At 54.9% G+C, this 24,435-nt stretch overlaps 9 protein-coding genes across 9 annotated transcripts; 5 read left to right on the forward strand and 4 right to left on the reverse strand.

The window, feature by feature from the left end:
* Positions 1-736: 736 nt before the first annotated feature.
* Positions 737-2,611, forward strand: A1O7_09385 (uncharacterized protein; the record flags this gene model as incomplete). Its single annotated transcript, XM_007763373.1, has 2 exons — positions 737-891; positions 949-2,611. 2 exons carry the CDS (start codon positions 737-739, stop codon positions 2,609-2,611), a joined length of 1,818 nt encoding a protein of 605 aa, XP_007761563.1.
* Positions 2,612-7,196: 4,585 nt separating this feature from the next.
* Positions 7,197-8,268, forward strand: A1O7_09386 (ribulose-phosphate 3-epimerase; the record flags this gene model as incomplete). The annotated part of the gene is made up of 4 exons (XM_007763374.1): positions 7,197-7,310; positions 7,516-7,644; positions 7,694-7,945; positions 7,999-8,268. The coding sequence occupies 4 exons, from the start codon at positions 7,197-7,199 to the stop codon at positions 8,266-8,268; spliced, it is 765 nt and encodes a 254-aa protein (XP_007761564.1).
* Positions 8,269-8,837: 569 nt separating this feature from the next.
* On the reverse strand, positions 8,838-10,085 carry A1O7_09387 (microsomal epoxide hydrolase; the record flags this gene model as incomplete). Its single annotated transcript, XM_007763375.1, has 1 exon — positions 8,838-10,085. The coding sequence occupies one exon, from the start codon at positions 10,083-10,085 to the stop codon at positions 8,838-8,840; it is 1,248 nt and encodes a 415-aa protein (XP_007761565.1).
* An 853-nt stretch (positions 10,086-10,938) lies between these two features.
* On the reverse strand, positions 10,939-11,688 carry A1O7_09388 (uncharacterized protein; the record flags this gene model as incomplete). The annotated part of the gene is made up of 1 exon (XM_007763376.1): positions 10,939-11,688. One exon carries the CDS (start codon positions 11,686-11,688, stop codon positions 10,939-10,941), a length of 750 nt encoding a protein of 249 aa, XP_007761566.1.
* A 2-nt stretch (positions 11,689-11,690) lies between these two features.
* Positions 11,691-12,023, reverse strand: A1O7_09389 (uncharacterized protein; the record flags this gene model as incomplete). The annotated part of the gene is made up of 1 exon (XM_007763377.1): positions 11,691-12,023. The coding sequence occupies one exon, from the start codon at positions 12,021-12,023 to the stop codon at positions 11,691-11,693; it is 333 nt and encodes a 110-aa protein (XP_007761567.1).
* Positions 12,024-12,734: 711 nt separating this feature from the next.
* On the forward strand, positions 12,735-15,305 carry A1O7_09390 (uncharacterized protein; the record flags this gene model as incomplete). Its single annotated transcript, XM_007763378.1, has 1 exon — positions 12,735-15,305. One exon carries the CDS (start codon positions 12,735-12,737, stop codon positions 15,303-15,305), a length of 2,571 nt encoding a protein of 856 aa, XP_007761568.1.
* Positions 15,306-16,415: 1,110 nt separating this feature from the next.
* Positions 16,416-17,452, forward strand: A1O7_09391 (uncharacterized protein; the record flags this gene model as incomplete). The annotated part of the gene is made up of 2 exons (XM_007763379.1): positions 16,416-16,459; positions 16,573-17,452. 2 exons carry the CDS (start codon positions 16,416-16,418, stop codon positions 17,450-17,452), a joined length of 924 nt encoding a protein of 307 aa, XP_007761569.1.
* A 2,235-nt stretch (positions 17,453-19,687) lies between these two features.
* On the forward strand, positions 19,688-23,053 carry A1O7_09392 (uncharacterized protein; the record flags this gene model as incomplete). The annotated part of the gene is made up of 1 exon (XM_007763380.1): positions 19,688-23,053. One exon carries the CDS (start codon positions 19,688-19,690, stop codon positions 23,051-23,053), a length of 3,366 nt encoding a protein of 1,121 aa, XP_007761570.1.
* Positions 23,054-23,121: 68 nt separating this feature from the next.
* Positions 23,122-23,955, reverse strand: A1O7_09393 (uncharacterized protein; the record flags this gene model as incomplete). The annotated part of the gene is made up of 1 exon (XM_007763381.1): positions 23,122-23,955. One exon carries the CDS (start codon positions 23,953-23,955, stop codon positions 23,122-23,124), a length of 834 nt encoding a protein of 277 aa, XP_007761571.1.
* Between the last annotated feature and the right edge of the window lie 480 nt (positions 23,956-24,435).

Raw genomic sequence — 24,435 nt, forward strand, 5'->3', positions numbered from 1 at the left:
GCGCCCAGTGCCAGTGCCCGCAAAGCAACAAGATACGGCGTACAGGGAACATCAACTGCTGTTCGGGCGGTGGTCAACCTTGCTACCTGATCCCCCGGTCAGTGTGCCTTCCCACCTGAGAGTGACACCAACTTTTACTCGGAGACTTGGACCTGGAGTCGGTCACCATATCTATTTGCATACAGCTCTTGGGTCTGTCTCACCACATTGTCAACCTTGACTCACTGCCGCTCGCCCATCTCAAACTCAAGCTGCGCAGGCGCGACATTTCAGCTCATTCATTTCCTGCTGAGATTTGCCTCATCTCATAATCCAACGAGCCATTTGTCGTCAGTCTGCCAAGCTACGGAACGCCCGCCACTTTTCCACGCGCCAATCTGGCTTCCTAGAGGTGGACACCTGCCCACCCTGCTCTGGGTCCCTGCTCTGATCCCTCCTTCCCGCCTCTTGGGGCCGAACACTCCATTGTTCGTGCACCCCGAAGCTTGCGCTGTCTCAGCACAGTATTCAACTGCGCGCTGCTTAAACCCGCCGTTGCTGATTAACACTCTCCGGGTCATCGATATTCCAGTTTCTGTCCTCTTCGACGGTGGCGCCCTCGTGAGCCTTTTCTCGTGCTCTCGAGAATGAAGACGAGAATCTTCCCCTCTCAATAACAATATCCTTCATACCTTTTGCGCAGCTACTCGAACCTCCAACTCCGCACCTGCCTCCAACCTCACTTATGGCCTCCGCTATGGACGGCTACGATCCTCTCGCGACGCCCTATTTTCCCAGTCCAATACCTTCATATGGAGGCGGAGGAATGCAAAATTTGGACTACATGAGTGTGCCGTCAGTGATGGACCTGCAAGAACAGTATTCGAACTTCGACTCGGAACCATATATGAGGTATATACTTCCCCAGCACACTTCTTCTCCGCCAAAGTCATGTCTAACACGTTGCAGCGGTGATGAGCTTGGGTTCGCGCCTCCGAACAGTCTCCAGCATCCAGCTCTGCTGAAGCGCTATTCTTCGGGCTTCGACGATCCATTCGCTGAAGGCACAATGTCCCAGTTCGACCAAGGACCCACGGACGGGCTCCCAGACAGTTCGTCCATCGATCGCGACAGTAAATATCTCAGCTTTTCCATGCCTCAATACAATTTCACCCTCCTCGATGACTCTTTCCGGCGCTCATCGGTCAATATTACTGCCCAGCTACATGGGATGTTCTTCCTTGCCGAGTCTCAGTGGCCTGCTACAGCCGATACTCCTCCACCTCCGCCAGAGCTGACATGTTACCGTCGTAATCTGTTCCAGATCACTGGCTCAGTAACTTTACCCAGGAACCTCAGATATGTGTTCACCGATGACGGCTCTAGAATTCCCATTTACGAGTTAGAATTGGCTGTATCGGCGACCGAATCCGTGGAGGGGAATTCTGTCAAGATCATTTCTGTTCCGTGGAAGACCCCCGCCAGTGGAGAAGCGCCGAAACCGGAAGACAAGGTAGAGCGAGAGCCTCCGACGATACCGTTGGATAAGATGTCGGGACAAGATCTGGACACTGACTTTACGACGTTCCCTGTCCAATGGAAGAGACTCCAGTTCCGAATCGCGACTGCGAACAACGGACGGCGGAAGGAGCTGCAACAACACTTCATCCTACACTTGAAGATCATGGCTTCATTGTCCACAGGCGGAAAGATCGCCATCGCAGAAGCTCAGTCAGGAGCAGTCATCGTTAGAGGTCGAAGTCCGCGAAATTTCGCCGCCCGCAAGGACTTGCCCTTGAGTAGCAGTTCCACAGCAAGGAAACACTTACCAGCAGCCTCACGAGCTTCAAACAGTGCAACCTCCGTTCCCCAAGTTACTTCGGCACCAAAAATCAAGAGCCCTTCGGAGGAAATAGCCCAGATGGTGGTGGGATATGACAGTGTCGATACGAAGCCTGGAGATACTGATGGCACTACCTGGGTCTCACAAGGCGTCCACGATCCCCTTGTCACACCGTATTCGACTTCGACGAGTCGTCCCGCTGTTCCAGCATTCCCTGATGGTACACCTGAAATAGGCACTGCCGGCGCATTTCCATTCACTTTCCCGCAAGAGATGGCGCAAGGCAGTAGGCCGATGAGCTTGCACTTTGGGAGTGACGACGAAGGGGGAAGCCCCCTTCCTCCACAGCAGAATTCAAGGCCCTCGTCACGCCCTCCCACCTCTAATCCTTCGCCGTCCCTGCTAAACAAAGGACCTGGCGGGACCTACACAACCAATACCAGCACTTCACCTGGCCATATCACGAACCAACCAGGCCCACGGCCTCGGCTACATTCTCACCAAGTATCGATGACAAGTGTACCCAGCTCCATGGCCACCATGAATGGTACCAGTGCGATGTCTCAAAGACCAGAATTGCTACCTACGAAGTCAGGTCTACCATATAGCGCCGAGGGGGACAGTGTCGACCAGCTTTACGAGTACTTTCCGTTGGGCCTCGATGATTGGCAACCTCCAGTTGACGCAGTGTTCCGTCCCCATGTGGTACACCACAGCGGTCCTTTACCACCCGATCCACGATCACCCGGAAGACATACGAGTAAAAGGTATTTCTCTGAAGTGGTGTAAATCGACGACTTTGACTTCACTTTTACCTTTTACTTTGTTCAGGGCATCCTGTAGAACCAGGATTGACTGAACCATGACCTTACGCGATCTACATAGGGATTGTATGATACCCATCTCCGACGATGCATGAAAACTGGCATATATACACAAGGCAGGATGAGATTTGCCTGGACGGGGTTTACGAATCATGACTCTGGCTCTCAGTCCAGTAGAAAGAGGAGGTAGAGACGACTCCCTCTTCAGTGGACGAAACTCAAAGTTTCACCATTTTTACGAATGGATGTATTCCTGAAACCTTCGCAATCACAGAATTGACGAGTAGTTCGAAAGATACGGAGTACTTGACTTGGAACTCTGTTCCAACAGGGCTCGAATACCCGAGTGTTCGCTGCTCAGGTGGGTAGAGCCCGAATCACATAAGTGAGAACGGCTTGACCGCCAGATCATGCAGGGGACAACCTGGACCACCTTTGCTTCTACCCACTGGCACGAGTTTTGACACGGTGAACAGAAGTACTGTCAGCCTAACAGCCTAGCACGAACGGGAGCCACTCAACTTGCCTCCAGAGTTATCCAAGACATTGGGTGCCCATGACTATGCGACATCGGCGAGGTCCGAGAATCTTGCCATTCACTTAATTCGTATTCCACCTATAGTCGTCATCCATTGCTAGTGTGCAGAAAACTAATGCACCATGACGAGTGCCATGATCGACACTCGTTTCGTGTCAACTCGTAGTTAGGGCTCGTGGAATGGACGTCAAGCGTCTGACCTCGGCCGGGAAATGGCCTTCCAATCACTGAGACCTACCACAAGAGTGGGCCGGAAAAGTAATCGCGGGAGAATACGTATGTGCTCTGCACAATCTGAGTACGAGGAGAAGCGGTCACGAGTGGTGACAGGATAGGGGGTGATTTGTTCCAGGAGACCATCCCTCCCAATATAAGTACGAGGCCATGCCCATCGAAATGTGCGCTCTCCAAATGAGACCTATACTGGCACGAATTATTCGAGATCACCCGCAGTTACTAGGAGCACCTAGGTCATCCCTCACAGAACGCTCGTAAGGGCGAGAGGAGGTACTCTTGTAGACCATAATGTGGATAGCTTGTAGGCAGAGTACGTAGATGACTTGGAACTTTTGATATCGGCCAACAACTCCTTCCGAGGATGAAGGAGAAAGAACCTCAATCTGGAGTCACCTAGGAGTGAGGGTGGAAAATATTCCGCCTGAGCGCGGCTATCTCGGCTACTTCGGTGTACGCCGGATATCACGTCTACGAGCATGGGACTTTGAGGAGGAGTTATCAGAGAGGAGGGTCTCCCTTGTCGCAGGTCATGATACGGATCACGACTTGGGACGGAGCTGATCAAGGCGCGGGAGTCATACAGTAGACAACAGGCAGGCACGACTAGTGACATGTCTACCAACATTGGACTGTGGGGCGGAATTACCGGAACTAGCATTACTTGTGGCAGTCCATGATACGGATCCCGACTTTCTACGGAGCTGATTGAGGCGTGGGAGTCATACATAGACTATAGGCAGGCTCGATTATGCCGGGCGCAATTACTCGATAAAGCTCTATACAGAATATCAAGGACAAAAACACGCGGGGAACTACCACATGTCAGTAGAGCTCGGACAGAGTGTCCCTCGGCAATCCTTCAAAAGGGGGGTGTGGGTGCCATAATACGAGTAGACACGAGGATGGTAAAGGGGTAATGATATACAGGACAGTCGAAGCCAGTGAAGCTCACTTGTGGCTTGTCCACGCTTGTCTTCACCGGTTACGAGTAGAGGATCTCTGAGCAGAGATCCGCGAGAGTTCAGCGGCAAAGCAGCCAATTGGCGCATCCGTGCCGTGCTGTTCGAGCCGATGATTGGCAGGCGATTTGTTGATGCTGAATGTCAAACAATAATCTGCCTTATCAATATCTTCTGCTCAATCCTCGTAACTGTTTACACCTCTGGCTGCCGTTTCAACGTCATTTTTCGCTTTACTCCCTGCGACTCGAAGTTCATGCATATGCAATGCATGCATGCGCGCCAATGCAAGCTCGCTTGCACGTGTAGTGCAATTTCAAGGCCACCAACCGTCACCAGCCGCGCCCCAGACACAACATTCGCGAGCTTTGCAACTGCCTTCATGAACCCTTAAGTTGCGCCCTGTGAAGATCTGCAGGGTGGAAGTAGTCACGGGATAGCGTTTCCAAGCATTTGGAATCATCGGCCCCGGGGTCAATCGCTGCATCTGCCTTCATTGTGTTCGTCTATCCTTTCCACAACTAGGGTGGCCTGGATTTTGATCCTGGGCCGGCGCCCGGCTCAGCCATCACTCATGCATCCAGCCCACCCAATCTCAGAAATGACCACGAGGTCCTTGCCGGGGAACCACGACACTGTCGGTTAAGACGAGCAATGTATGCCGGGACTCGCTAGACGACATACTTGTGCAGGAACGACCCCACGTTCAAGGCAGTTATTCTGTGCATAGAGCAGTCGAGGCTGAGTGCCCTTTCGACCGTCTCTGTATTTCCAACCCGCTGGAGGGTTCGCTTCCCGTGCATGGAAGTCCGTCATTGCCAGGCAAGCCCCTCCTGCACACTTCTCACCTGACTCTCCTCTGGTCGTGGACTGCTGCCCCAGGTTTCTGTCATATACCCCTTCCCCCAACCTCGACTCATCCTCTTTTAGATTTCTTCCTCAGCTCGTCTTCCCTGAGCTTGGCTTATTCAACTTGGATACGAAAAGTACACTGACTTGGCGGCTGTCTCAACATCATTGACACTACTACCTGCACCACAAAGGCACCAAAAGCTTCTATATCCTGCATGTCGCCACGCAGACTGCAGTGGTCGACCTCGTATTTTTGCCACAATGGCTCACCAACCATTCTCGCGTCCCACGCTAATCGTGCACACACCTGATACCCTTTCGCGTCGGTCCTCCGACCCTGTTTACGGTGTGAAGAGAAACAACCACGCCAACAACGACATTCCTTCCGGTACTTGCTGCTCTGGTGGGGGACACCATGGGTGTGGATGTGGATGCAAGAGTTGCATGTGCCGGCTAACCGACTTCAAGGATGTTTCGAACCGTGAAGCGTACGGAGGGGAGGGAGGACGTCAAGGTATGCCAGGCCCAGACGTTGACTTTCCTGACCGGGCTTCAAGGCTTGATTCGTCCTGGTCGTCTCCCCACACCGACATTTTGAGCAATGCAAGCTTGGACAACAGCATCGGAGCAAGCGGCCATTTCGGCGGACATCCAGCCGCGAGCATTTATATCAATGGAATGGGACATCAATTTGCACCTCTGGAGGAGGAAGATGACGACCATCACCCGTGGCCAGATTTCATCAGCCCAGCAAACAGCCTCGACCATATCTCATTTGACCAGGACTCCTCGGGCATGGTCATCCCCGGACTGTTTGATGACTCCGCGCTTGCGGCTCGTGGCTCTGGCACCGGCATCGCAATCGACGAACGATCAATGTTGAGCAGCGAGTACGAGAGTTCATTCCCGAGCGCCACTGCCAGTCAAGTCCTTACTGGCGTTGGTACTGCATTTGGGAATCATTTCCTTGTCCGACCACTTCCGCTCACCCCAGAGTGTCGACACAGTGTAGACAAACCGATCCGTACAGGATACATACACTAAGTCACCTCAGCGGCGCGGTGGCTGACTGTGCAGCCACATGACGAATTTCCTTGCCGTACACAGCCAAGATCTGGCACCATCAATTCCGCTGTTCGGGTTTCAGTCTTCGATCTCGAGTTCGTTGTTAGATCACAGTCGCTTCAAGCTTGGGACATTGGTTAAGGCTGGGTGGATTCATGTTTACTACTTATGGTCTCGCACAGAAGGACCTCCGATCAGTATACTGTACAAGACAGAGACATACATGTACTATATCTGACGAAGGATCACAGACCGCACATTTTCAAGACTGGGTGTGGTCAGGATTCCTCTGGTCGATTCAAGGAGTTAGGTATATTGGATTACCATTACTATGATACAATTCAATTTACAGTGCTCCAACCAGAAGAGACTGTCGCAAGCGGAATGTGTACTGTGTGTGTAAGTATGGCTCAATCAGCGTTCGTAAGCAAACAAGTTGCCTTTTCGGTATGTAACCACAAGAGCTGCGCTGCCCCTCTGCCCTCTTGATCGCACGGCCCTCATGCTGGGCGAGGCTATTTACCCCTCGGTGGGGTTTTCAAGCTCACAGGGACACCGACCTTCAGCCGATGACGCAGCCACTGTACTCGTAAGTACAACCACCACCGGCAGGTACCTAACTTAGGCACGTATCCCGGTACGCCAAACAATTTATTTCCCATTCTGTTCGACTGCTGCACCCATCTAACCGGACGTGTAGGAGCCGGCTCCAACTCGATTCAGAGATCCGATTCGAGTAGAACATTCTCATTGTGCCTCTCTTCTCGGCCTTCGTGAACCACTTGCCCTTTCTCTGAAGGCACTGCACCACCACCACCACCACCACCACTCTCTCCGAACCACCTCCTCCTTCTCCTACACCCTCACTCACACCCCGGACCCCCAGTCTGACCCCCACGATGAGTCCCCCCGCGATCATCGCGCCCTCGATCCTCAGCGCGGACTTTGCCCAACTCGGCCACGAGTGCGCAAAGACCATGGGCCAGGGCTGCGACTGGCTGCACGTCGATATTGTAGGTCTCGGACGCCCGTTTTCTGGCCGCGAGAGGAGAGAGCAAGAAGACTGGAATGGAAGGGAGGGCCGAGCACGAGCACGAGCACGAGTAGAGCACTGCCAGAAAGACACACCCGCTGCTTGTACCGCTGCCCTTACCACTGCTTGTGGCACGCTTTGCTGAGGCAATTGCTAACTTTTACGGTTCCTCCGACGCACCGCAGATGGACGGCCACTTCGTACCCAACATCACGTTCGGCCCGCCTGTCGTGTCGAAGATCCGGTCACACGTGGAGAGGCCGAAGAGTCCGGGCGGGAAGGGCACGTTTGATTGTCATATGATGATTGCCGAGGTGAGAAAACGCTCCTCTGATATACTCACGCTCATGCTCACGTCCCCAGCCCCACAGATGGGCATCCACGTTCCGCGACGCAGGCTGCGACCTCTACTGCTTCCACTACGAAGCCGCCGTTTCGTCCGTAGCAGCCACAAAACCCGAAGATAAAGAGACCACGAGTCCCACGTCGCCTAAGAGGCTCATAAGATATATCCACGAGCTGGGCATGCAAGCGGGCATTGCGATAAAGCCCGAGACCAGCGTCGACGTGCTGTGGGATATCCTGGAGAATGAGAATAGAGAGGAGAGGCCTGACGTATGTACGCCACGCTTCGGTTGCGGCCACGCTGACACGTTCTGCGCACCCAGATGGTCCTCGTGATGACGGTACATCCCGGCTTTGGCGGTCAAAAATTCATGGCCTCGGAATTGCCCAAGGTCAAGGCCGTGCGCGAACGGTATCCGGACCTGAATATCGAGGTGGACGGCGGGTTGTCGGAGAAGACGATCGACCAGGCGGCGGATGCGGGGGCTAATGTCATTGTCGCTGGGTCGGCGGTGTTTGGGGCACAGGATCCCGGGGAGGTGATTCGCGCGTTGAGGGAGGCTGTTGAACAGAGACGGGGCGGCAAGTTATGATGGGGAATTACAGATTGATGGGCCATGGAAAAATGGCCATAGATTCTGAGGCATTCGGTGCGAGGGATTGCCGCGCATTATCAACGAGGTATGATGTATGAGGTGTAGGAACATAGAGCGAAACTTCCAAATCTGCAAATGGGGCAGCATGCGTGATTGGCGGGGCAGGCGTTTGTGTAGTCCTGGGTAATCTGGCCGTGCTAGTGTATGGCCCGATTCTTCTACAGCTGGTCGTAAAACAAGGTCCGAGATAGATGGAATGTAAATACCTAGGTACTGTGTGCGGGTGCATCTGGGACGTCGATCTTTGGAGTCTGGTACTTTCCCATCTCCTCGTACGCGAGATTGGGTAGAACAGATGCAGTCAGGACATAATATGGGCTGAGCATTACGGACCACCATCGACTGAGCCAAAAAGATCATTACTCTCCTGTTATTGATGCCGTAGCCAACCACCACGACTTGCGATGCATCGCAGCCAGCCTTCACTTGCTCACACAGCCTCACTACTGTGGTACACCCTAATAGCAATTGCCCCTCTTGACGCCTCGTCCACATGCTCCTGCGACCTAATACCCAGTCCTCCCCTTGACGACATTATACGCCCCGCCCGCCTTGCCAAACATATCCCTCAGATCCGCGACGAGATCATCAGGCCGCTCCCACGCAAAGAAGTGCCCCCCACGCTCGTGCCCCCTCTCGAACACGACATCGCCCTGCGTATGCGTCCACGTCGCCGGCAGCACCCTGACCTCGCGCGGCGCGTGCGTCAACCCCAACTTGACCCCGCCGCCAATATACTCGCGCGTGCGATCCCGAGTCACCCGCCTCGCCGGGTCATCCCACTCGTGCGTCGCCTCGTAGTAGATGCGAAAGCTCGCCGCGGGCCCCGCCGTGCTGAACCAGTAGATGCTGATCCACGTGCACACCTCGTCGTCCGTCCAAGGGTAAGAGTCGCTCCAGTCGTGCAGCTTCTCGTACACCCACGCGAGTAGCCCCACGGGGCTGTCGTGCACGGCATACCCCAAAGTTTGGGGCCGCGTCGCCTGCTGGGCGCGATAGCCTGACGACTCCGCCAAGAACCACTTTGTGCGCTGGAGCCCCGCGCGCTCGGCGGGTGTGTAGGGAGCCATGGCGTGCCGGACGGCCAGGGTCGGGTGCCGCAGGAAGGTCGGGGGGTTGCCTTGGTCGAAGTTGACGTGCGTGGCTTTGCAGTGTGTTGGGTAGTGCAGCGAGATGGCGCGTGTGATGTAGTACCCCCAGTCGCCGCCCTGGGTGGCGTACTCGGTGTACCCGAGCTTGAGCATCAATTTGTGGCATGCCTCGGCGTACTGGGCGATCGCGAAGCCCTTGCGCGTGGGGCCCTCGCTGAAGCCGTAGTTGGGCAGGCTGGGGGCCACGACGTGGAATGCTGGAGGCGTTGCGGATGGGCTGGTTTTGGTGGATGCCAGAGCCAGGTCGTCTAGCATCTTGGTCACTTCGATGAACGAGCCGGGCCAGCCGTGCACGAAGAGTAGTGGCACGGCATTCTCGACGTGGCTCCGGCGGTGGACAAAGTGGATCTTGAGCGGTTCGAAGCCCTGGACTGTGATGGACGTGCGGAAGTTGGGGAGGGCGTTCAATCTCTGCTCCGCGGCGCGCCAGTCGAAGGTGTCTTTCCAGTAGGTCGTCAGGCGTTGCACGTCGGCTAGGGGTGTGCCGTAGTCCCAGGCTGAGGAGTCGAGTTCCGTTGGGAAGCGGGCGAGGGAGAGCCGGGTCTTGAGATCGGCGAGTTCAGATTCGGGGATTGAAATGGTGAAGGGTTCGATGTCGGCCATGGTGCCAGCACGCAGTGCACGTGGGTAAGGGCTGAGCAGAAACAGAAGGACAGTGAGACTCAACGAAATGAAGTGATGGATGGGAGCAGAGATCAAAGCTTGAGGCTTGGTTCTGAGCCTCAAATCTCGGCCCTCAATCTTGAAATTGCAGGATACCTAGGTAGGGTGTATATGGTAGCGGTGGCATAGCAGGTTATAGATCAATAAACCAGTCAATGCATGTAGGGATCCGAGCTGCGTTTGTCAGCTTGAAGTACGGCTCCTCGACTAAACTTAGTTCTTGAGTCGGAACCTTTAAGAGAACGAGTCAAAGGCGCCATGTTAGGCCTGAGTTTTTCGTTGAAAGGAGAAAGAGGAGGAGCCGGAGGGCGTGATGAGAGATCTCGTTCGGCAATGATGTTCGGGTGGATTGGTGGTAAAGGTTGGAGATACGCGGGAGATGCAGAAGTCATGCAGTTGCGCCGTTCAGCACCCACATCGTCCATGTACATAACATAAGCAGGTGCAGTAAGGGCAAGTCACCTAGGTGCCAGTAGGTGGACAGCAACGAATACAGCACTGTGGGAGAGAGTAGTAGCCTGCCCAGAATCAGCAGTCCATCGCCGCGAATACGCCCTGAGCAATCATAAGTCAATAAACGCTGACTACACGGGATGCGAGACTGGACTATGCATGCGAGCGGCAAAGGACTTTTCCTAGTGACATTGATACCAGCCCATCTCAGTGACAAGCGAGAGCATACTGATGATACACTACAGTTTTCTGACAAATGTGGATAAACTCGCACCCGCGCCAGCTTACTCGTGCTGCAGAAGAGAACCTAATTCACAGGAGAACGACAGCATCCTCGCCACTAGAAGCTGAGTCCCAGTGGATTGGCAGCACGTGTAGGGTTTGGCCCTGGCAACTTCGCCTTGTTCGCTGTCGTCGTCGCTAAAGGTTTGGAAGCAGCTGCCGACCCGTTTGGCTTGACGGGAGTGGGTTTCTTCGCTGCGGCTGCGCCAGGCGGTTTCGCAGCACCGTTGACACCCTCAGCTGGCTTCTTCCTCATCGCCCCGGGGTTGGGTGTGACGGTTTTGGCGGCATTTTGGACGGGCTTGAGAGGGGCTGTAGGGGGTTTCTTGACAGGAGGGGCGCCAGCAGCCTTCTTCACCGCACCTGCTGGTTTCGCTCCGGGTGGCCCAGGCAATGCCTTCCTGGGCGTGCCAGGTTCGATCTTCTTCTGAGGCGCGGCCGTCTTGCTCGTCGTCATCAAGGTCTTGGAGTTGGCGGACGTGGGCGTCGTCGGCGGTGCTCGATAAACACCGCCGCCCGTCACCTGTCGTTTGCCGCCCGTCTTGCCTGCACTCAACCCTAATGGATTGCTCGCCGTTGCTGCCCTCAACCCGTCCGCTGATGTCCAGTCCATGATTCCATTTCCATAGTCCTTCACTCCGTCGCCATACCGGCGGATGGACCCGTTGATGGTCTCTCCCACTCCATTGATGCTATTCCCCAGTGCATTCACCGCTCCACCGGCAAAGGACCCGGCGCTTGACACCGTGCTGGACACGGTAGGAGCAAGAGCCTCTGAGACCTTGCCCAGAACCCACTGTGTTGCCATTTTTATGCAGAAACGGACTTCCTGGGACCGAGCTTCGGTGGCTTCCGCTTGCCCTCGCCTCCTGCCTGTGAAGCAGTATCGCTCGCGGTGTCGGTGGCTTTCTCAGCACTAGTTGGGGCCTGTTGCAGCTTCTGGGGCTGACGAAGGCTAGTCAACTTCTCTCGTGGTGGGGGTCTCGGTTGACCGCTGTGATCTTCGGGCACGGGCTTGGGGGGAAGTTTGGGAGCAGAGCGGACTTTCCACTCGGGTTTGGCCTTGGGAGCGGTCTGTCCTCGAGTGGCGGTGATGTTGATGAAGTCCTTGTCAAAAAAGATATCAAATGATACGTTAGGCATTGGGACAGAATCTGTACCTGGTCGTGGGCACAGACAGCAATAAAAGAGATTGGAGGATCCTGATGTCAAGAAGGAAGGGGGCACTTTTTCTAGCTTTGTAGAGCTCTCCTGCTCGATCGGCGCGGCCGGTACGAGTATGAGGAATGATATGGACAGTCGAGGACTCAATCTGGGCACGTCATCTGGCGTCCCTTGAAGTCTCACACCAGCACCGCCACAGGGTAGAAATCCTGTTTGTCGCAGCTGGCGACCGCCATAACCCTGTCTGGTTCAGCCTTTGACCGGGGTGTGCCCTCCGATTGCCCCTCATTGACCGCTGGAATCGTCCAATATGCGTGATCGGGCAAGAATAACTGGAGCGGGGGCCCTGTCCATTCGCCCATCATCAGTCTGCTTTCCCATGCGTGGTGCGAGCCCTGACGAGGACGATCGGAAAGCGAGCCTACCGAGCGCCACAAATCGAGGCGGTAGCTGCACGGCTCATTCCAGCCGAGGAGTGGAAACGGAATGCTGCATGCTCCAAGGCACCTGCTTGGGCTGATCGCCGTTACTGTGGTACTGTAGGATATGGACCCTGAGTGTGTACGTCAGAGTGGCGCCTCCCCAGCCTTCCATGAAATGATGCTATTCTATTGATGTGGCTGCTCGACAAGCACACGACAGTCATGGCGGCAGAGATGCAAACTTCGCCGTAGCAGCATCAACAACAACATGGCCGCCTCCAAGACTCCCGCCCTCGAGCCGGCGGCGGGCTTCTCGCTGGAGTCCCGGCCCAAGCGGCCGGATCGCGTGCCTTTGGCAAAAGGGGAATACTCGGTCGCGTCCCGAGCTCTGGGACTGGCAACCTACTTCCTTTCGGGAGCGCTGGCTATCAACATATCTCAATTCCTGGGGTCTCCACTGAAATCCATCAACGAAGACTGGTACAACGCATGGATTGCCTTCACCAAGCAGTCCTTCGGGCTGCTGACCATGACCTTGACCCAGACGTTCGCGCCGACCAAGGTGATCGTGTCCGGCGACGAGTCTGTGCGAGGTCAACTCTTGAAATCGACGGACGGGAATCTGATTTTGGATTTCCCGGAGCGGCTCGTCCTCATCGCGAACCATCAGATCTACACCGACTGGCTTTATCTCTGGTGGATTGCGTATTGCAACGGCATGCATGGTCGACTGTACATCATCCTCAAGGAGTCACTGCGCAAAATCCCCGTCCTGGGCTGGGGCATGCAGCTGAACCAGTTCATCTTTCTCAAGCGCAACTGGGAAGAAGACAAGCCGAACATGGCTAGGTCTCTGCAAAAACTCAACAAACCGACCGACCCGATGTGGCTGCTTCTGTTCCCCGAAGGCACGAATCTGGCGCCCAGCACGCGTGCGAAAAGCGCGGCCTGGGCGAAGAAGAACAACATCCCCGATTGCAGGCACACCTTGCTCCCACGGAGCACGGGCCTGCACTTCTGCCTCGACGAGCTGAAGGGCTCGGTCGAATACGTCTACGACGTAACGGTCGTCTACGCGGGCGTGCCTCGGGGTCAGTACGCCCAGGACATCTTCACCCTAAAGGCAGGGTACATGGAAGGCCGGCCTCCCAAGTCTGTTCACATGCACTTCCGCCGGTTCGCGGTCAAGGATATCCCGATACACGACGACAGGGCATTTGAACTGTGGCTCAGGGCCCGCTGGCGCGAGAAGGACGTGATGATCGAAGAGTACTATCAGACCGGCAAGCTTCCCGCCGACTACGGCGGCACGCGGTACAAGTCTGGCAAGGTCCTCCGAGGATGCGGACACATGGAGGTGCCCATCCGCGCGAGCCATTGGTACGAATTCCTCCAGATTTTCGCCCCCATGGGCATCCTCGCCATGATCCTGTACATTTTCTACGGCGATCTGCCGCAGCGGTTCTGGAAGAGTATCAACAAACAGGCGCTGCGGGCAGGGACACAAGACCTGCGCAAAGCCGGCGCGCAGGCCGGGAAGGGGGTCAAATCTGCAGGATCGTCGCTGGGAGGACTGACACTGGACGATTTCTTCCAGCCGGGCAAGCAGGAGGAGACGTTCAAGGCCGGGGCCATGGCTGTGCAGAGGCTCATCACGTCGCCCCAGGCCCAGACTTTACTCAACCGCGCGGACTTTATGCAAGCCTTCCTGTCCGACCCGACGAAAATGGTCCAAGACACCATTACGGACAAGCAGCAGAGTTTCATGCAGCAGCTGGCTCAAGAGGAAGCGAAAAGGCAGCAGCAGCACTCCAACGCCACTCCTCCGGCGGGGACCGGCTTCGTCAGACCCATCCCGAGCAGGTCATCATCCGGAGGATCAGTAAAGGGACCTCCCGCCACCAACAAGGGCAATTTCTACAACCAACTCAATGCTGAGGAGAGGAGCAGGGGTGGGTCCGTCGCCTCAAACGCAGCAAAGAAGGGAACATTCTATGACAGCTTGAAAGCCGAGGAACAGAGCCGTCGCCACTCCGTGAAGCAATCAGATGCAACAGGAAAAGGTACATTCTGGCAGGACCTGAAAGAGGCAGAGGTCAAGAGAATCGGTTCCGCCCCTGCGGCGAAGACGCCCCTGACGAGCAAGAATCTCGCATCGAAAGGGACTTTCTGGGACGCGGTCAAGAAGGAGGAGAATACCAGGATGGGCACGGTGGTGACGCTCTCCAGCAATGCAACCACGGCTGTAGCTTCGCAGAGCTCCAAGTCTTCTTCCACTTCGCCACCCAAGTTGGGGCCCAAGAAAGCGGGCTCAAGCGCCGTGAAGCAGAATAGCCCAAATGTGGCGAAGGGGCAAAGATCTGTGCAGAAACCATCGAGTGCCACTCCCACAGCGGTCCAGAAGCAAAAAATGTCGGAACCAGCATCAGGACCGTCGATGACGAAGCCGGGCCCCGTATCGTCAACGACTCCGGGCGTGAAGAAGGGCGCGTCATCGGCTGTTTCTAGGCAAAGTGCTACGAAGCCAGCATCAACATCAGCATCCGCCGCGAAGCCTCCGCCAAAGTCGACGCTGGCAAACACGGGACCCCCAAAGCCACTGGCGCCAATCAAGAAGCAGCCGACAGCAACAGCTCCAGCGACGCCAGCCTCGAAGCTCGCGGCCCAGAAGCCCGGGACCACGCCGGCAGCCACAAAAGGAGGAAAGAAACCGACCCCGAAGGCAACAACCAATCCGAGTCCCAGCAAGAGTACTGGCCCGCCGGCAGTGAAGAAGCCACCAGCGCCAGCATCCAACGCTGCTGGGCCGCCGAAGTTGAAGACGATGGCAAAGAATTGAGTCGCTGCCTGCACAGCACCGCATGCATGCCGGGTCGACCTTTATGATTTTGACGCTTTCCCTTTTTTTCCCAATGTACTGTGTGTAGATGCGGGCGAGCGGGCCTGCTGGTTTGGTTCGTCTTTGTCTGATGGATTGGTATTCGAAACGGGCCAAGGTCTCTGCGGCGTGAAGCGAGTGTGTCCCATGTACTCCTTAGGATACGGATGATACCCGATGACATCCCTGGCACCCACCTGGACTTTGTGGCTTGTAGCTCACCTGCGCAGGCGAGTAGCCTGTACCTTTCAAGACCCCGCGTGCCCTTGCTCGACTTGGGGCAGCCAACACGATATGTGTGGTGCGTTATGTGACAAACGTGGTGAACTCTAGATTTTCATCTTAGTTAATGTTGATGCTTGTGATGTGTTCCCTTCGTGATCCAGCCTGCTGCCAACCTGCCAGGCAGTCAACGCAAGAAGTGCTTGCAGATTGATGTATTGTCCGTCGAGCCACAATGTTGTCCCCATGATAGACACTCCACAGTGCAGTGACAATACCGTGCCTTGCTGGCTCCTCAATTGCTCGCTCCTTCATTTACTTACTCACTCACTTCACTCACTTGTCACCAGGCAACCCATCTCTCAACCCATTCAGCTCGGGAAATCCATCTGACTTAACTCAACTTCCCAGTTCGTCCGACGCGATTGATCTGCGATTCATTCTATAGCCCCTCATGACACCTCGCGTCCCTGTTCACCTTTCTGTTTGCGGACCACTGGCAGCCGAGCGGGTTTGTCACTCGCTCACTGCCGGAGTTGAAGAAGTATAAGTGTCCCCCATGCCCTCGCTCTTCGGTTGGAAACTATCTTCAGCAGCATCTTGATATCTTTGACCTCGTCGTCCTCATCGTCGTCCTCCTCAGCTCGTAGACTTGTTCTTCTGATTTGCCAGATCCGGATCTTCTGGCCCACGTGGACACCACATATCAATTTGAGCGATTGGGTTGACGCCTGTCTGTTGCGAGTGGTCGGCCTAAGCCAGAGGTTGATCCTCGATTTGCAGGAGGCCCGTTCAATATTAGACACACGCCATACAACCATCGAATCCCAGCTCTGATTGTCTGCAACGATGTCTCAATCACTGTTGTCTCTGTCTCCGACCAGCCTCAAGAAGTAAGCCTTCTCTCTTTCTGATCTCAAAATCCTTCCTTACCCAAAAGATGCCCTGCACCTCTCGCTCTATATCATACCTAGTATTGAGTTGAAGCCGCTGACCATCATATTAGCCTCAAAGCCGGCGAGACCATCACGATCTGGTACAAGGAGAATGACAGTACCGACACAGTCAACAAGAGAATCCTCTTCGAAGCATTTCCCAAGAACGTCGCAACCACCTTCTCCACCACATGGAAGGCTGAGTTTCCGCCATTGAAAAAGATGAGAACCGACGACATCCTCAAGAACGGCTCGAAGAAGAGTGTGACTGTCGTGGGCGGGAACTTCAAGGTCTGGAAGGATATCCTCAACTGGATGCTGGCTTCGTGTGAGGGCAAGGGACTTGAGCAGCTCAAGATCCCCAACGTCAAACCATTCACCTACCTCTTCATCCTCCGCGCATGTGCTCGTGTCATTGAGTGCGAGCACCTTGTCACAGAGGCCAATCGTCACATGGATCGCATTGCCAAAGTTCAGATCCACTCCGAAGATGTCCGTGCCCTCTGGTTTCTCAATCCTCCTGATGCGGAAATGAGACAATTTCTCGCCGAGCACGTCGCCATTCGCTTCTGGGAGAAACGACTCAAGGCATACGGCGCGTATCGAACCTTGCGCACGGAGATTCCAGAATTCAACCAGGCGATCGATGAATTCTGCAACATGAAGAAGGCTGAGCGCGCTGAAGAGAAGAAGAAGCTCTGGGAGCAGAGAAAGAAGGAACGAGAGATCAAGCGAGCGACGGGCTATGGCCGATCAGGGAGGACTGCCGGTGACTGGAAAGGCAAGGATGGAAACCGGAAGGCCGAAGAGTCCCAGGATGGGGGAGAAACCAAGACCGTCACCTTGAAGATGGAAGTGGTTCGCAAGGGCACCAAGAAGCAACCGACTTACGCAAAGTTGGATTTGGGGGCAATTGGCCTGAACAAGCAGCAATTTGTGGGTGGCAAGTAGACGACCTTCCGGGAGATCCGGTCATGGTGCTCTTGGTGGGATCCGGACACGACTTGAGGACACTCCTGGGTATTGGTTGGGTTGGCGGCAGCGGGGCGGAATTGGTTTTTGGCGCACAAGCTTGACGCGGCCGGCTGTATCTTCTTTTGGCGGTTTTGATTTCCGGTGGTTATGTCTGATTGTTGACCACCAGAGGCAGCAAATGAGAAGCAAATGAGTGTCAGGCAGATCAGCCAGCACAGCCCTCCACAAATACACATTCGGCCATTTTGGATATTATACCATTGTCTGCTCATGTTTCTCGACCTCTCCTTTGCATACATCCTTGATGACTTTGTGGGATTGTCAGACCAAAGGCGAAATGGCCACAGGTGAAAGTCGCGCCCGTCAGGCAGGGTTCCATTCCAAACTGCCTCTTTGAGAGTACCGTAGGACGTAGGTCCCGTCAGCAGAATCGGGAGTCGTGGCAGCGAGGATCAGGACAAGGTCAGGAAGTAGGAAGGCAGTCCACCAGGACGGGATGAAATTGGCGGTCGCGGCGGGCTTTTCTTCGTGGAATTGCTGCTAGCTGTAGAACACTATGCCTTCCATGGAAACGGTCAGGGCCGACGAGGTGTGCGAAACAGCAAGGGCGAGGCGAGGTCGAGCCGCTGACCCAAGGTGGTCGTCGTCGACATTTTGGCATGGCGGGGTGGGATATCCTATGGAGGTTAAATTGGGGAGAGCCAGACTTTCATATACTTTCTGCGGCCGTCAAATGCCCCAGGAGAAAGAAGTCATATCTCAAGCATTGTGGACATCGGCAGGCATCGGGCTCCATGGAGGTCTCGGATGCAAGTCTGGACAGAAACGGCAGGGATAGGATCATGTTGACATGCGCCGAAGTTGGGTACATTCAATGTCACTTTGCCGGGTTCGAAAATCCAAGCATTCGTTGCATGTCCGCAGCTGCGGCCTGTCAGCCGTTTTGGTGGCACAGCATATGCAAAGAAGTCTGTAACAGAATCCATCGGCGTGCAGCAAATGGCGACCAAATAATAATGCATATCAACATTGTAATCTCCATCGTCCCGTCCTCCTGCACTGTCGCCCAGAAGTGCTTACGATCTTGCTGCTACTGTAGACTACCATCATTAGTACTGTGCGCAGTCAGTTCTCCTGTTCGGCGGTGGTGACAAGCTTCCCTCACAGTGAGGTTGTGTTTCAGGGGCATCAAAGCCAACCGAGACATGAAACTGCCTACGGCTAAGCGTCTAGTGGCGTCCCAGGCGGTTTCCTTTAATCGAATAGCGGCGCCTCCATGCTTGAGTCTAGCCCGAAAGCCTAATTGGTGTGACCCAGACCCGCTAGAGCCGCTCCTTGAGCATCCCCAGAAAAGCACGATGCCCGAACTCTATCCGATACTTCCGCTGCAGGCAGGTTACTGGTTTGATTTGCAGACGTGCAAGAGTTCATATCAATTTCAGTCGCTCAATGCGTACTAGGTTCCCAGTGTAATGGTGTGCAGTTCTTGTGTCGGTAGCCATTTGCTTGGACGAGGTTCTCTAATGAATATCCAGTCCTCCTCTCTCAGCGCTTCCCCTATCTTCACCCTGTCTAATAATCTGCTGTGTACTCCGTACTCCGTCTGCATCGTGGAGGTCCAGCATCATCCCTGACAGATGCAGTGCATCGATCCGATCGCCCGTACGAATATTGTGGCGCCAGTGGTCCTCTGTACCGCCTCACGAATCCATCACGAACCCACCACTTACGATAGGTTTGGCGTCTCGGCACCAGCTCCAAGCGAACCCTGGACACTCTTTATCTCCAGACCGTGATCGGCATCCCATCCCTGTCCCCAGGCCAAAATTCCACTGCAGCCGACATCTTCACGACTCACGCGTATTTTGCCCACCACGTTTTGTTGGCAGCTGGAGGACAGTCACAGTTGTGGTGAAGATCGAGGCAGCCGCATCTGCGCTATTTCCTGGAGACCGGGGCACGGGCAGCCGTTGGCCAGGGTGAAGAATGCCCATGCGGCCATGCCATCTGGTAAAATAGGATCATCTAATATTTGTCGACCCATAGCTCCGCCATGTCCACCGAGCCATAGAATCTCACGTTCTTCGTGTTGATCTTGCGACCTGTATTGGAAACCGGAGGAGCCTCGTCGTGCAAACAAACAAGGCCGAGGGACATTAAAATTATCACTCAAAGGCTTTCTCTTTCTGACCGCGATCTCTTACCACGAACATGGCGCCAACAACAGAACATCCGGACTCTTCTCGGCCACTTGCAGATTACTTTTGGATAGCGGGTTTGGATAGTCAGCAACTTGTCGACGCTTTCTCCCAGCAACGGTGGTCTCATGATCTCGTCGAACAGAATGGCGTCGAATCGACAATCAAGGAAGAGGCCACTCCCGAATTCGACCAGTCCTCGATCATGCAGTCACCTCGAGGTTCAGCTAACCACTCCCGGCATGACTCGTACCAGAGACTCTCTCAACTATCCGATGAGGCGAAAAGTACAATTCAGAGTCTCGATAGCGCGACCAGACCCCGAAGTAATCGGAGCAGTATGACAGTCCGGCCTGCTGATGCTGCACCTAACTTTCGAATGTCCTCAGCCATATCTGAGGCCGATTTTGACAAAGCTATGAACAAATTTGCCACAGATCGCGACGAATTCTACCTGGACCTGAGCTTTAGCCCAGCTGAAACAGCTAAACTGACGCGCTCAAAATCACACCTCCGGGCACAGAAGATTGTCGCCCAGGGCGAACCGCCTCCTCCTCCCAACCGCAACTTTGGGAGTATCCGCAGACACTTGTCGTTCAAGGACATGTCCAGCACGAAGCGCCAATTGTCAGTGGCCCGGCGAACATCGACTCGCACCTCTCGCAGAATGAGCAGCTATAATTCAGTTATTCCCAGCCCAGACGCTTTTCACAGTTCACCGGACCAGTATCCCTTGACGAGAAAGTTCGAACCTGCTCTGCTCGAGAGGTATCCCCGTTCGACCACTCCTGAGCAAGGTCTGAAAAGAGGACCATTTCCAGACTACTTACCGATGTTCGCCTTTCCAAACGACATCAAGGTAGTCTCATCCGATATCAAACCGAGATCCAGCTGGCACGAATTTTCCATGACTGCCGCAGACAGTTCTAGGCTCACGGCAGTGTCAGTCACCGTATGGCTTCCAGTAAGCCGTGACATCGCAGCTGCATTGGACGTGAAATGCGATGAGTGGCGGAAAGCTCATATGTCCGAGGCCGAACGGGAAATGGCAGCGTCACTTGCGGAGAGGCTAGCAGTCGAAAGCACCAAGCTCTCTAGCTTGCTCACCCAATTGCCTCAAGTCTCCCCGGATTCTCACGATAGAGAAGCCTTAGAAGAGGAAATCAGCGCGGTTGAAGAGAAGATCACTGTCATGTCTGATATGCTGCGGCCACTTCGCCAGAAGTCAGAATCAGATATCCAGGGGCTCATGACCGCAGAGACCAAATACTGGATTCCAAGAGCTTACGGCATCTTGGGGAGCGACAGTACTCTAGCTAACTTCTGGCGGCAATGGCTGCGGGCGATTGTCGTCCCCATGACTGATGGTGGAGTGCTGCGAGTGCCGGCCAGTTCTCCCAAAGTCGGCATGTGGCTGCCTCTCGAGAGATATGTCGCCACACTATGTCTCGAGGCACCGCGTCCCGTGTCGTCCAAAACCCAAGTCCAGACCTCCATCAGAGAACTCAAGCTCTATGCGAAGAAAGAAGCGGCAAACGAACTCCCAGGCAGTCGTACCACCGACTTGTACCCCCTCTTCAGAACCCTTACCATACCTAATATCGTCCTTTTGCTTGAATACGCCTTGGCAGAGTCGAGGATTATTCTGCTCTCATCCTACGTCGGGATGCTGCAGCTCGCGAGCAAAGCGATTTTGGAACTCATCTGGCCTCTGGAATGGACGGGTGTCTATATTCCAGTGTTGCCGTCGCGACTGGTGCAGGCGTTGGATGCCCCGTGTCCGTATATCTGTGGCATTGACCGCAAATACGAAAAGTACGATGTCCCCGACGACGACTATGTCTTGGTTGACCTGGACAAGAACGAGTTGCACAGTACAGCACCACCGCCCTTCCTGCCGAAGCAGCAACGCCGGAAGCTGATGTCCCTACTCTACCAAGCCGCGCCACTCCATCAGAGCTTCGGTGTAACGCCTGGACCACCCGCGTATGCCACCGAGACGTTTCCGTACGATGCCTTTTCAGCGGAGATCGAGTCCCCGTTTACTGCCGTTGCCAAGTCAACGAACTTGAACAAACTGGCCAGTCTCAGCTCCACCATGTTCGGTCCCCAGGCAGCCACGGATACCATTCGCCGGGCTCCAATGCTCAATGTGTTCTTGGCCTCGACCCCAACGAGGGGCAAAAGTGCTGACCGACCGAGAACATCATCAACGACACGCCAATCAATGGTCACAGACTCGGACAGCCAATCCCCCGTCACTAGCAACTTCCCTGTGACGCCTGCTTCTGCTTCTGCGTCGCCGCGGACCGACTCGGGATACACTCTACAGACGTCTCTGAGAGAGAAGCGGTCCGGACACTTTGACTCGCTCTCGAAACGAAGCTTCTCTGGGTCTACCCATATGCTTCGGAAGGCTAGCATCCCGTTTGTGAAACATGCCGCGAGTCCCTCCACGAGTACTACACTGTCAGACAACCGAAACGGATCCACGTACGCGCCTTCTACGTATGCTCAATCGACTCTGGCGGCGTCTACAATCATGCCTGGGGCGAGTGCACAGCCTGTACGCAATGGCGAAGGCACATACTGGTCAGAAGGTCACTGTTTACAGTGGAAAGCCGCTGATGGTCCCTCCACCTGCGTCCTTTGCGATGACAAAGCTCAAGATGGGTTCTACAGATGCTGGGGCTGTGGGTTCGTCATCCATGATCGCTGTGCCGACCAGATTTCCGTTGTCTGCTCCGCGGCCTTTTACCCTGATCAGGTCCGCACGGCGTTCGTGCGGTGCATGGCAAGCCTGTTTTATACTTATCGGAGATTTATGCAGCCCGCGACTGCACAGAAGAGGAAGCTGGGCTCGGTCTTCACCTTTGACAGCAGTGCTTTCATCAAGAGTCTGACTCCTGACCACGCTGCATACATGGAGATGCTACAGCAAACACAAGCCTGGAATGAGTTCATTATGGACCGCGAGGAGAAATCATCCAAGCCGTCCATTGCGCTCTTCGACGCCATCATCACGGCAAAACGCGGCCGCGCGGGACTCCGGTCCAGCCTTCCGAACATTGGTTTCAACCGCAGGAGCTTTTCGCCGCTCTCCACCCCGGCACCCACGCGGACTGACATTCTCTCGGACACATCCCAGCATCAGTGGCGGATAGTCTCCGTGCCGTCAAGCTCGGAGCGGCCTGAGCTGGGCTCGGCGGCAAAGGGACGTGATTATCACACCATCATCACACGGAAGCCAGCCAAGCTCGAAGAAGGGTTGTTCAAGCAAGAAGAAAAGCTTCCCGATCTACCAACAATCCCTCGCAAGAAGTCGAGAATGAGTGTTTTGACCGGCAAGCTGAACGGTCTGGGTATGCATGCCCCCTGAGCTCCACAACGTCTGGCGCATCACATCCTCAGTGCAGAACGTGCAAAGCGACCAACGATGGCAGGCTCCTAAGCTGCTCTTCGTCGTGTCAAGAGATTGCCCGTGCTGAGAGCACCCCGTTCTCCCATCGTGGTGCGCCACTGAATAGCGAGCTGGCCCAGAACTGCTCGTCCGTCTCGCCTCAAACTACTCTTCACATCCTCCAGACCGTCTGAGACGCCTTCTTGTTGCTCAACAAGGAACGCGACTTGTAAAACATCGCGCGGCTTTAGCAAAGGGCGCTCCCCACTATCTTCAATATCCTCCTCAGCATCCCAATTGAGCGAAGTCGATTTGAATGGCGGCCTCGATTGTAGCCTCGTCTCCTCCAGAACGACTCCTGCGTCTGACACATTCTCTAGCTGGGCTTCCAATACATACCGAAGCAATGCCGTCCTGCCATATGGGCCATACGTCTTATCGACAACCTCCGCGGTCTCCAGCTCAGTGGCCTTGGTCCGGACGCTCAAGCACGGCTGAGCCAGAAACTGATACAACTTGCGAAACGACCGTACTCTGCCGCTTGTCGCTTGACCATCGCCTGTGGTCTCAGTATAGCTTACATTCACGGCCAGGACATGGTTGCCTTCTTCCTTCAGGTCGAATCGGATTATTCTCTGCAAGGCGCTCCCGGGTCCGTCCTCGTCCGCTATGCCCTCGGCGGCATGGAGCTCCAAAGGCACAGCCTGTGACGGAGTTTGCATCTCTGCAAGGATCCGAGTTCCGGAAACCGTCTTCAGGTTCTGGTCGGGCCGAAGTTCATTGTTGGCACATAGCGCGCAGGAGAAGGTTTCGCCGACGTGAGCAGATCCGAACGACGGTGGCAAGCCCAGATTGCTAGATAAGAGGAATTCTTGGTCCATGGCCTCAGCGGGATATGCGAGGGACGCCGTGTGGAGTATGTTCGTCCCATTCTCGCGAGGGAAAGGGTGTTGCTGTACAAGTGACGGTCGCGAAAGCCTACAACACGGATGGGGCATTAATTGGATGAAAACACGGGAGTTGGATACCACGAGCCGAGAAAAAGTACCGGGCTCAACCGACCTTAGCACTGTAGTTTCAATGTGTATTAGCATAAGCGAATAACATAGCTGTCTTTGTAAGAACAAAAGTATTTGGCTTCTCCCGACGTGGGTGCACTACGTGATGACATACCTTTCAGCGACACGGAATGAGGCTCTTTGGGGAAGTTTCCCGTGTCGGCTCGAGCTCGAGCCATGAGCTCAACCTGACCTTCAAATGGGTATTGTGACCGGTCCAGTCGCCGAGAGATAAGTGATGGTTTCGAAGTACTAAGTATCTATTCATCGAGCCTTTGCTACGTGATGCGTTGGCCTTGGCCT

This window comes from Cladophialophora yegresii (assembly GCF_000585515.1).
Source record: "Cladophialophora yegresii CBS 114405 chromosome Unknown aczIN-supercont1.7, whole genome shotgun sequence".
Taxonomy (NCBI): Eukaryota; Fungi; Ascomycota; class Eurotiomycetes; order Chaetothyriales; family Herpotrichiellaceae; genus Cladophialophora; species Cladophialophora yegresii.